The sequence below is a fragment of the Apodemus sylvaticus genome, chromosome 9 (assembly GCF_947179515.1).
Source record: "Apodemus sylvaticus chromosome 9, mApoSyl1.1, whole genome shotgun sequence".
In the NCBI taxonomy this organism is placed as follows: domain Eukaryota; kingdom Metazoa; phylum Chordata; class Mammalia; order Rodentia; family Muridae; genus Apodemus; species Apodemus sylvaticus.
Window position 1 is genome coordinate 55,124,165 of NC_067480.1, and position 12,940 is coordinate 55,137,104.

General features: G+C 43.3%; 1 protein-coding gene across 1 annotated transcript in view; it reads right to left on the reverse strand.

The window, feature by feature from the left end:
• The window catches only part of LOC127692638 (aldehyde oxidase 1), a 69,194-nt gene extending 57,628 nt beyond the window's left edge, over positions 1–11,566 (reverse strand). Inside the window, exons 1-3 of the mRNA XM_052193217.1 lie at positions 11,340–11,566; positions 878–935; positions 204–300 (exon numbers count right to left, since the gene is read on the reverse strand). Coding sequence (XP_052049177.1) covers positions 204–300; positions 878–935; positions 11,340–11,381 — 197 coding nt within the window. The 5' untranslated portion in view covers positions 11,382–11,566. The remainder of the gene's footprint in view (positions 1–203; positions 301–877; positions 936–11,339) is intronic.
• Positions 11,567–12,940: the final 1,374 nt, after the last annotated feature.

Here is a 12,940-nt window from a genome sequence, read left to right on the forward strand (position 1 = left end):
CCATTGCCATTCCAAAGCTCCCAGACAGCAGAGTCAGGCAGCTTTTCGACTCCCTGAAGGGGGTAATTTTTCCAGTCTATTCATATTCATATTGGTGGGAATCCTCAGTGCTCAGCATTGTTCTTTCCACATACATTCACCAAATGAGGGAATAAAACAAAGGAGCGAAAAGTTCACTCACGGTTGGACTTTGCCACACCTACCTGATGGTCTTGGTGCTGGGGTTGTACCGTGAGATCATCACTGTGCAGGCGCCGCAGCCCCCACCTCCACAGCCGTACTTAGTTCCTGTGAGTCGCACTGGGAGGAGCTCAGTTAAAGAGAACATTCTCTGCATTTTTTTTTCTTTCTGGAATAGCCCTGGCCTTAGGAAGCAACGCCATCACAGACATGCATAGGACAGTTCAGTGTGGCTTCACCAATGGCTGCCACTCAGAGGCTCACTAATACATACACACACAGAGGCTCATACACATACCTAACACATTCTGGTATGCATTCACTCTCATTCACGCTTACATGCATGCATACATTCATGCACTCACTCTCACTCAAACACACACATTCTCCCAAGTAGCACACAAAACACTTACAGATACATTCACATTCAATACTCACAGACACACGGACTCAAACATCGTCTATCTCAATAACACACCCACAAACCCTCGCAGTTCACACAAAGGTTCACACTCATATTCCTCCCAAACTCACACACAAGAACATACAAATGCATACTCAAATATGCTATAGTCTTCCAGAATTATGTATGTACTCATATGTTCACATACAAACATGTACACTCTCACAGACTCACAGACTTAACACACACACACACACACACACAAACACCCTCATAGTACACAGCAAAGGATACGGTTCTTCCTCAGGTACGGTAAAAGCATCATTTCAGGATCGACATTTTTTTCTACCACCTGAGCAAGAGAAACATAGTTATGCAGAAATGAGAGCTGCTGTGCTGTTATGCTCCCATCATAGGTTCCTGCTGATTTGAGAGAAATGTTCCTGTGATATGCAAATGTCAACATACAAGTGAAAGGATAAATCTTCAACCCCTCCTGTCCCTTATCCCGACTCATCGCTGTTCCCTAAGGTGGTGGCCGTTTTTACACATGGGCACACTAGCAACTCTGTCCCCATCCCCTAGAAAGACACTGGAACAGAACAGTGGAGTCGGGAGGGGGAGAAGCAGGGACAGAGAGAACTGCTGTCAGAACAGAGCATCTGAGAGATGGCGACAGTAACTTAAAAGACTCCCCTGCCCCCGAGGACATTGAGACCACATCCAACCAAGTCCCCAAACACCCAAATAAAGCAGCAAATGAAGCAGCACATGCATGTGTTGGGTGAACCACGCATGGCTGTGCAGCCAGGCACACCTAAGCAACCGGGCTGACAGTCAGGAGCAGAAACTGAGATATAATGGCTGGCCATGGAACCCTGCTTTCTCTATTTTGATTAAATTAAAAAAATAGTTGTTTTAAGCACACACGTACTGCACAGACATACTTGAATAGCAAAACACCCATACACATAAAATTTAAAGGTAATGCTTAAAATATTCATATAAACCATGACCATCTTTCTCCATATGTGGCACTTGGCCCTTTGTGGAATGAAGGAAGAGACGGCATACACTCCACTGCTGACTGCCCCCCTGCACCTCTAGTCAGGCACTTGTAAGACAAAGCAAACTCTAGAGGAACATGCACTGCAGAAGAGTATATAGCAAGCCATGCTTCTTTCTGTCTGTTCTGTTCTGTGAATGCCAAAGGAATCTCAAATGCATGGGGCGTGAGAGCAGCAAAGGGCACCAGCTGGGGGGCCACAGTGGGGAAGAGGACAAATAGAAACAAAGCAAACTTGCCACAGATCCATTTCTTTATGTGCTAACTTAAAGCATTACATTTCAATGTTGTGTATCAGTTTTTGCTTATACATGTATGTCTGTGCAGTACACCATAATAAAAGGTGCTAGAACTCCATATAGTGCTACTTTAGATGGTTTAAAAATAGAAGCAAAAAAACAAAAAGATAAATGACTTAATTGATATTAATATAATATTGATTATAATTACTATCAGTCTGATAATTTGTATTTTATCCTTACTAGCCATAGCAGTGTTTTGTGCTAAGTATGAGAAGCGGATTGATAAGCCTTAGAAAGACTTGTAAAAGAAAAATAAGAAAAATACTCAGAAACAGACAGAGGAATTTAGACAAGACTGTATCGAAGATGGGCAACCCCAAATTGTTAGAAAACCAACCTTAGTTTATCCAGTTAATATACAAGACCTTTCAGGATGCAAAAGGCACCCCCAAGGTTATGAAGAAGTTAAATCAAGTTTTATAGACATAATAGATTTGAGGAGATTTAAGGAAATGATTGTTTCATATGGCTTGCATTCACCCTAGGTAAAGCAGATATTAAATTCATAGGCAACCCAGAACAGAATCATCCCCAAGACTGGAAATATTTGGCAGCAGCAATATTGGAAGCTGGTCCAATAGTGCCAGCAGTGAAAAGAGGATGGTAGCGCCATATAACAAAAAAATACGGATAAAGGTATTAATATCTCTCAAAATCAGTTGCTAGGTGAAGGTCAGCATGCTGAGTTACAAAGGCAGCTTGAATGCGATGATCACACCTTGGTACTATGTCATTTAGCAGCTTTAAATGTTTAGGACAAGGCTGAAGAATCAGGAAAGAGGTCTGAATCATTTACTAAATTATACAGGCCCCAAAGAAGTCTTCACTGATTTTATGCGAAGATTGACTTCAGCTGTAATTAGGATAGTATCACATTCAGAAGTCATAAAAATATTAATCAAATCTTTGGCTTTTGAAAATGCTAATTCAGAATGCAAAGGGGTGGTGAGGCCTTTAAAGGCAAGATCAGCACCGACAGATGAATGGATTACAGACATGGCTGATACTGGATCTCATGTTTATAATGCTAAACTGATAAAAGTAATTTCTAAAAGTTTTAAGAAAAATCAAAATGTCAGATGTTTTAATTGTCGTAACCCAGGTCATTTGAAAAGAGACTGTAGGCAAAGCATTCCTAGAAACAATGTTTTTCTTTTTTTTTCTAGAGATAATCAAAAAGAAGGCCTGGCCTTCTGGAGCATGCGGAAGGTTGGCAAAGGCTGGCATTAGACTAATGATCAGCAAGGGACCGGCAAGGCAATCCACTGCCATCAGGAAATGCCCTAGGGGGCCTCCAGCAGACCGGAAATCAAATTTGATTAATTATTGCCTGTCAGCATCAGAGAAAATCATCCACAGAACAATTAAAAGAATTAATGTCTATTGTTAAAAACAACATTGTTCTGGATTTAATCATGGACAGAACAGCTTCAGTAGATAAAACAAAATATTCAGGAGAGATAAGAAAACAAGTATTTTGGCAAACTGCTATAAATGATAAGAGACCAAAGCTAAAAATACAAATAAATAGCATAGGAACTAAAGATTTAGTAGATACAGAATCAGATGTGGCAATAATTTCACCAAAATCTTGGCACCCAGGTTGGCCTTTTTAAGAGATAAATATTCAGCTTCTAGGTATTGGAATTTTATCTCAGGTAAAACAAAGTGCAGGATAGGTTGAGTGTGCAGGGCCAGAAGGACAAATAGGGAAATTAAAGCCACATGTGGTTAATATAGCCATGAATTTGTGGGGACGTGATTTGTTGCAGAAATAGAAAACACAGACTAACATTTCTCCAATCTCAGAAACAAACCATAAAATAAAGACTGCCTCCAAGAAAAGTATTAAAAGGTATTATTAAAAGCGGCCACAGACATTCAGGTTATACATAAGCAGAACATGACAGCTGTTGGTCTTTCAAAGGTATCAACCACTCTACCTTTAAAATGGTCAACTAGGCATGAAAAATAAAAATAAAAAATAACAATGATGGATTGGGTCCTTTGAAGACAGAGTCCTTTACAGGTTTAGTCATGAAGAAAATGTTTAACGGTGGAACTGGTACCTATCTGAATTCCTTCATGACCAGGATGTGGCCTTCCCACACTGAGAAAATAGCTCAGTTGCCTAATCTGCTCACTCACTCCTCCCCAAAAGAGGCACCTATTGAAGTGTGGGGACTGAGGGGATGGTCACAACATTTGGCTAATGCATGGTTTACTGATGATTTATCAACCATTGATGGAATAGAAACTAATGGAAAGTGGCAGCCTATAGACCAGGGGATGAAACGGGCAATGCTGAGGAAGGAATCACAAAATCAGTGCAGCGCTACTGGCTATAAGACAAACAACCAGGAAAGCAACGGGGAAATCTCTGGTTTCTCCAGGTCATGGTGTGTGTGCAATGATGTAGGTCAGCGAAATGGAAAGCCATCAACTAGCAGATAAGTGACAAAGATACCTGGTCATAGGAGGCATGAATGAAAATGACAAAATCTAGCAAAACTTAGCAAAGACATCAAATTTTATGTAGCCCATAAAGGCAAGATAGGCAAAATGGCCTGAAAATAATGAAATAGTGGACAAATTAGCTCTTGTTTAATTAAGACTAGAATATTAAAATTTGCCAGGGAACAAATTCAGAATAAGTCAGCAAGTATGATGGATTGCACATTTGAAAAACTTGCAAGTTTACCCCTAACACTAAAAACTAAGGAGTAATGGAGAACCAAACTAAACCAGGACAATGCTATGAGAATAACTTTTATAAGGAATCCATAGCCAGGCAGTGGTTCACACCATTAATCCTAACACTTGGGAGGAGAGGCAGACACAGAAGAATTACCATGATTTAAATTTAAAAGCTGCTTGCAAAAAGCAGGCTGAAATTCAAAGTGAATGTCCTTTGTAGTCCAAAATTAAATACTCTTAAACTTTGAATTTGTATAGAAAGAGAAAGGAAAATATAGGCATATTTATCCATAAAGGTATACTTAGTTTCAAATTTTCAAAAGACTTTTTTAAAATTTCAATTGAAAGATAATACTTTTACTATTGCCAAAAAACATTTTGCTCTAGTGAAGACACAACATGCCAAAGTTTGGGCAGGGTTTTGTTTTTATTTTTCCAGGAGAATAAAAGCACCCAACCAAGGTATCCAGAAACCACTGGACAAGTGAAACATCTGAAGAAAGAAGATGGGTCATCAGGAGAAAGCGTCCCAAGAAAACGAGTAAACTGGCCAAGTGGTCACCCCCAGCTCGTCTCTGCTGCCCTCCACAGACATCAGTGGCGAATGGTCTTGATGTGGTCCCAATAAAAAAAAATTAAAGCTGGCCTTGGGGTTCAAGCACGACTCTCTCCTTCTCTAAACCCATGCATGCTTGTTAAAGGAAAACCCAAAATCTCTATTTCATATCAGAAGAGCCACCGGGTATGGGACAAAGGAAAACAAAAGTTATTGAGGTTTGCCCCCCATCATAGCTGTAGCCATTTTTCCCATGCCATCCAAGTATTTATATTGTTGCTGTAACGTGCCTGCCAGCCATTGACACAGAAATTAACTTGACTCAGAGCAAGGTCGTGTTGACCACATCCCCTCTTATGTTCCATATGTTTTGATGTTTGTTAATCTTAAGAAATCCTACAACGCTTTATGTAGGACCTATCAAATTAAAGGCCAATATATATGAACTGTTATGTCTAAAATTGATTGAGTCAGAGCTGACCATGGGGCAGCACTTCTGGCACCTGTGTATGAACTCACTGTGATTTTTGTGGGTTTTTTTCCTTTATTAGCTGACATAGATGTTCATTGCTGTGGCTCAGTCCCATCTGAGCTACAGTCCTAATCAACTAGTCTTAGGATATGCATTCAATAAATCATCCCTGTCTGACTGAGATTGGTGTTTGTGGGGCTACTCTTGGACTCCAACAAAAAATAAGATACTATCTTATTGCCACTAATATCATAATCTTTTTGTTAAGGCCTAGGTAAAGTGTTACAGCCTAGGTAAATGTTACCTGTCTAGCCTGCCGTTTTGTGCTGTTACTAATATTATAAGAAAACATTCTCATATATTGTTACTACTATTAGTAGGATGTTTTGTGCTTTGGTATTTGTAAAAACCAATCACAATAGAAGTCAGCAGAACTGCTTTGTATAGTTAGCCACAATAAGCTTGGACCCAAACCAACCACCCAGCAGCACTTCCTGCACCTGTACCAATATAAGAAGGTATTTGGAATAAAACTTCCATTTTGGGTGGGGGTCAAGTAAAGTTTAAATACCCAAGACCTCCTGGGAAATTGACATCCTGCTTGGCAGAAAGAGACAGGTGCATGTGTAACAGACATCCTGGTTCAGAAGAGAAAGCAGGAATGTTTGGCAAGGCAAGTCCCCCACCACATTGGATAACCCGACCAATGGGAACAGGATAAGACAATTACAAAGTAAAACAAAGACATGTTCCTAAGGAAGTCCCCACTCCCTAAATCATGATTGGTGGAATAACTTGGCACAAATGTTTGTAGATCTCAGGCATAAAAAGCCCTATAGGATCTCAATTTGGGGTCATAGTTCAGCTTCCAAGTCTGTCCCTGTTGGACCAGTCCTGGCCTGTATGCTCAATAAACTGTCCTTGTCTGTCTGAGATCAGGGCTCGTGTGGTTTGTGAGGTGACTCCTGGGCTCCAACACTTTTGGTTTTGACTTGACTCTTTACAACTTTTCTTAAAGTATAAAAATTATACTCAAAATCTATAATATTATTATGTCTATAAAAAGTTTCTGTCGTGATACTAATAGTCATAACAGTAATAATTCTAGAGATAATTTTCATCTAGCTTCCTGAATATGTTTTCAGTTTGGGTCTGAAGCAGGTAACAAATTAAGAGAAAAGTTTGTGTGCTTTGGATATGCTTAATAGATTGTGATCCTCAAACCTTCTGGAGATCTGAAAAGGTTTAAGTGTTTAAGTTCTATACAATAAACTATGACCATTACTGACAGTAACCTTTGGGATCTCCAAGAAGAGGATGGGGCCCTGCAATGACTAATCCACGTGGACTGCGGGAATGCTAACCTCTGGGAAAAACTGCCCCATGCCTCTTGTGCTGATAGGTTCTGCACAGACGGCAGGCACCTCTGGGTTGACCGCTGTGTTCTACTTAACCATGATTACTACCCGCAAAGATCAGGTTCAGACTAGAAATTGCTCAGGACATTTAAATTGCTGAGTTCATAGGAGACTGACGTGAACATTGTATAGAACTTTAAACTCAAAAAACTTAATCCTAAGACTGCCAAATACAATCAAGATGGGATGAGTTATTTACTGGAAGAACCTGTTTCTAGTTGTTGTATGGCTCATTCCTTGCACACATCTTTAATTCAAGAGCTTGCTGCTTGAATATTGTAAACAGGAGTAAATAAAGCCAACACTAGGTCAAGAGGAGGAGCAAGCGACCAGTTGGCTGCAACTGAACATAGGGAAAAACCATAGAGAGTAAGAGGAAGTCAGGAGGACACACACAGGAAGTGGAATGCATTCCGTTTTGAGGGTTTTTTTTTGTTTTGTTTTGTTGTTTTTGTTTTTGTTTTAGGTGGTATGGAAAAGAAGGCTTCTGCCTTTTGGGACCTCCGGCTATGGAGGAAGGTCAGTTGGGTGCATTCTCTGTCTCTCTGAGCTAGCAGGGTTTTACTCCAGCATCCTTAGTCTTTGTTGGTAAAATTGAAGGATTGACATTTTGTTAAAACAACACCATGCCATCCGAACCAGCCAGACACTTGTTAAAAGGATCCTCTCTTCCACCCTGAAATTAGTTCCTTGTAGAGGAACCAAAAAGGGTAGGCCTTCAGTGAATTAACACCAGAGTCCTTGAGTTTAAGAACTTAAAACTCTTTGGCACCATGTCTTTCATAAATGTCCCCTTTACCCCCTTGCCAGCTCACCTGACTCATATCACTTATACTCAGTGTAAGCCGGGAAGGAGGAACACAGACCACCTCTACATAAATGTCTGGGGCCATGCAGCCAAAAAGGTATCTCCTGCAGGAGGACCTAATTGAAGACTGCCTGAGAGACCAAGGATTGCTGCCGCAGACAATGCCAGCCAATCAGGAACTGCTGCTAAGAAGAGATGCTTTCTTGGGACCAATGGGGGCGCGGGTGGAGGGTATAAAGGAGCTTGGGGCCTCGGCACACCTGCTCCTGGACTCTGACTTTGATTCTGGACCATCTCTCCTCCAACCCCCAAGGGCAGGTAGGGTCGGGCAGCAGGTAGTTCAGGGCTCAGGCAACAGCAATGCAGGGACTTTTAGCTTTCATTACATTAGCATTCAGGGTTCCTCTCATGCAGAATGAAAAGCAAAAGCCAGAGTCCTGCTGTGCAGGTCACCAAGCACAGTGCAGGTCTTCCAGAAGTCTGCAAAGGCACGAGTCTGACTTTTCACTGGGCTGTTCTCTCAGTGGCTTCTTGTGCTTCTCCAAACAGCTCTTTGCTCTCTGCTTCTACCCGTGTAGCAAGCAGCAGTGAAGCTTGCTTACCTGAACTGGACACATGCGTCACTAAACTTGAGAGGGACACAAACCTGACATGGTTCTGTGGTTTGTTTGTTTGCAAGCGAGGGGTCAAAAGATGGAGCAGAGACTGAGAAAATGGCCAATGAAAGGCCCAACTTGAGGCCCATCCCATGGGCAAGGCTCTGACACTCTTAATGATACTCTGTTGTGCTTGCAGACAGGAGCCTTGCATGACTATCCTCTGAGGGGCTCCACCCAGAAGCTGAATGAAACAGATACAGAGACCCAGAGGCAAACATTAGGCCCAGAGTATGGGAAGTCTTACAGAAGAGTTGGAGGAAGGACTGAAGAACCCAGGGAGGATAAGGACTCCATAAGAAGACCAGCAGAGCCAACTATCCTAGACACTTGGGGGCTCTCAGAGACTGAACCACCAACCAAAGAGCACACAAGGCCTGGACTTCGGCTTCCTGCACATATGTAGCAGGCCTACAGCTTGTTCTTTGTGTCGGTCCCCTAACTGGAGTGGGGACTGTCCCCAAATCTGTTTCCTGCCTGTGGATCTTGTTCCCCTAACTGGGCTGTCTTATCTGGCTTCAGTGGGAGAGGATGTGCCTAGTCCTGCAGTGAGTGACTTGAGGTGCCAGGGTGAGTTGGCACCCCAGGGCGAGGGACTGGAATGGGAGTGCTGTGGTCAGGATGTAAAGTTAATGAATGAACAAATAAACACACAAATAAATGGAAAAAATAAAATTAAACAACTATTTCTAGAGTGTTCATAGAACATTTGATCCCAGGATCCAGCCCGAGGAACCTGGAGGTCCAGCATTGCTAATAGTGGGACTAAGATGGGTTAAGGTGAACTTCAGATAAGGAAGGACCCATTTAGTCTTCAGAATCAGTACAGCATAAGGTTGTGCTACTCATTAAGAACCCTCCTGGTTTGGAAGCAGGAGAGGGAGGTGAGGGGGAGAAGGGAGGAGAACTCAGATTCAACATGGCTGCTCTCTTGCTCTAGGCTCTTGGCATCATTTATAAAGCTGTACTCTGGTTCCTGGCCATACCTCCAGCCTTAACGATCTATTTCCATCGCATGTAAACATTCTCCTGCTCCAGGACCTTTGCACCTGGATATCTCTACCTGAAATTCCTTTCTCCATATCTGTGTGTGTATGTATATATGTGTATTTGTGTACATATATACATTTGTGCATGTTTGTGTACAAACATGTATATATGTGAGGTGTGTGTGTGTCTGTGTGTCTGTGTCTGTGTGTGCATGTGTCTGTGTGTGTCTGTATGTGTGTGTCTGTGTATGTCTGTGTGTGTATGTGTGTGTGTCTATGTGTGCGCACTTGGCTGGGTCCTACTTCACCCCACACACTGCTCCAATGCCCCTGCTCTGAAAGGTCAAAGCATCCCCTCCATCTACTCCATCAGCTCCTGCTTATCATTCCATTTGTACGGCAGCACTTGCCACTGCCTGACACCACACTCTGTCCATTTAGTTATGTCTGTTGGCTGGTTCCCCAGCACAGCGTCAACTCCACACCACCAGGGGTCGCATTGTTTCTGTGGTTTGCTGTATCCCATAAGCCTAAACACAGTTTAGTGTCAGGATGTTCATGAAAACACACAGAGTATTCATGATCGCTCTTTCCGCAGTAAGTAGTGTTGCCCTGTTAGCAGCCTTGGAGTCTGCCTCCAAGAGGTTACTCAGTGAGCGGCAGATCTGCAGTGGATTCTGTTTGTTTAGTAAGAACAGAACACTCTCCAGCTTGTTCTGTTATACAAAAGGAAACCCGATGGAGCAGGGCAGCCATTTCACCCATTATTCTAGTTCACCTTCACGGTGGTCCTGCAGGGGACCGGGTGGGGGTGGGGCTAGTGGAGCTCATTAAGGATCAATCCATCTGTCCCACTTCAGGGTCATGAAGCAGGGACTCAAATTTTTTTATGGAGGCGTCAATGTTTGGGAGACCCTGTTCTTCATGGAAGAAAACATTACAAAATTACAGCTGTGTGAATCAACTCATAGCCTCAGAAGAGGCCTCACACACGAAAGGTCTGCTTGGGGCTAAACCTTCCTTGTCTTCCTGAGGGTCAGCCAATGCCAGCTAGGACAAGGGCTCTGGCTGTCCCTAGCCAGGGTACACAGGGGGATGGTAAGGAAGCAGTACTGACATTGTGGACAGCAGGTCTCCATCCCCCACACAAAGAGCTATCCGTTTATACTATGAACACTTCAAATAAGCTAGGCCACTGCTCAGGTGGCTGCTTTAAATAATGCCCCAGGACTTTACTGTCCCCAAGCAACAGGCCTTGCCTGGAGCAGCCATAAAGTCTTCTGAGCCAAGGCGCTGGCACTCACAAACAAAACCAAATTCCACACTCTGCAGGTGTCCCTGATTCTGGCAAGCGGCTTCACCAAGTTACAACTTCATCTGAAAAATCCCAAGGTAGCTAGAATCAGTGCTTTTCTGTGGCCCTGTCAAGGCACACCCAGATAAGCTGAGAATTGAAGCTACTTATTCAATTGTGCTGGAAGATGTTATCAGCGGGGATGGGGGTGGGGGGTGTTAAGGGAGTAAAGGTCTGGATGCTGGCTGCTGGCTGTCGGGAGGGGAGAGGCCCTGGGATTCAAACATTTCTGAAACTCTCAAGTCTTCCACACGCTAGTCGTGATGCAAAAGGTCTGAAAAATAATTTGATCTCCTTTGAGACTTGCCAGGTTTTATAATGCAGATTCCTATGCTGAGGACCTATAATGAGACCCCATGCTAAGGTTTCAGAGAAAGCAGGGCGCAGGCTGGGATAGGGCCCAGAACTGAGGCCTGGGACTGGTGCAGGGGAGCTCACCTTCTGGCCATTCACGTAGAAGAGCAGCTGTGGGGACTCCATGACACCGAGGTCCCTAGCCAGTCCCTAGCAGCGCTTGGAGATTCCTAGCAGCACCGGTACTTGGAGAGACTAAAGTACCCGAGGCCGCAGGGGCGGGGCTTGCCTGTGCCTCTGGGTCTCCACCCTCCCAGAAAGTTCTGGAAGAGCCAGTGCTGCCGAGGTCTTAAAGGGAAAACTATCCTGACACTATCGAGTGTGCCAGCGCGGGAGACATACTGAAATCTTTGGGTTTTGGCATCGATGGGACGGGGGTGGGGGGTGGGGGTGTAGCTCTGCAGACAACCTCAGGAAGTCCTGAGTCATTCCTCTAGTATCCTGTGCCAATACTTGTTTGTTGGATGTGGTTTCCAGAATTCTGTCTGGTTGTTTAGGGGGAGGGCAGCCTGGCTGTACTGCTGAGTCACTTCCCAAGAGTCCCGCGTCCTTAATGTTACTTTTTTTTGGCTTTCTTTACATTTTAGAATCCACTTTATAAAACTTGGCAAGTCTCAAATGAGACCTCCTTTCACTTAATATATCTCCCTAGAAATCTTTGGGGTTTGGCATCGATGTTTTATTCATGCAAAACAAAACAAAACAAAATCCCCCCACTCCCCCCCCATCCCCGCCCATTCCCTACCCTCCAATCACAGGGTTTCTCTGTGTAGTCCTGGCTGTCTTGGAACTCTCTTTGTAGACCTGAACTCACACATCTCCACCTGCCTCTGCCTCCTGAGTACTGGGATTAAAGATATTCTTATTGTGAAAACTTCCCAAATTTGTATGTAGAGAAGAAACCATATCTTAACAATTCCAGGAGTGGTTCACACCTCCTGGCTTCCCGAGTATCTTAAACACTTTTCAGACAGTGTTTTACCCTTAAATGCATCAGTAGACAGAAAACGTGTGTGCACGCATTCTTTTCTTTCTTCTCTTTCGTGTGTGTGTGTGTGTGTGTGTGTGTGTGTGTGTGTGTGTAAGCATCACTATACAGCTATGGCTAGTTTGAAATTTACTGGCTTCGAATTGACAGCTTCTATCACCTGCCTCCTCCTGAGTTCTAGAATCAAAGGTGTGTGTGAGCCTCCATACCTGTAAAACATTTTTTTTGAAAAATATTTCATGTTTGACAGGGTCTGGGAAAATGGTTCAAAGGTTAAGAGCTTCCAGGATCCAGGACTAGAACAAACCTGTTTTCTTTATAGAGTATCTAATTTTGGGCATTCTGCTACAGTAATAGTGGATAGATAAGGAGCTGGAATTCTTTTATTCCCCCGATACCAATAATCTTGTTTCTAAAATCTTAAACTAGAGGCTGGAGAGATGGCTCAGTGGCCCAGAGCATTTGTTTCCAACAAGTTCAATTCCTAATATTCACAGTCTTCTGCAACTCCAGTTCCAGGGAATTTGATTTCCTTCTTCCGATGACCCAGGGCCCCAGACGCACTCACACACTCACACACACACATACACACACACACTCATGCACACATACATATATACACACACACACTCGTGCGCACACATACATGCATGTACACACATACACAGGTATACATACACACAGGCAAAACACTCAT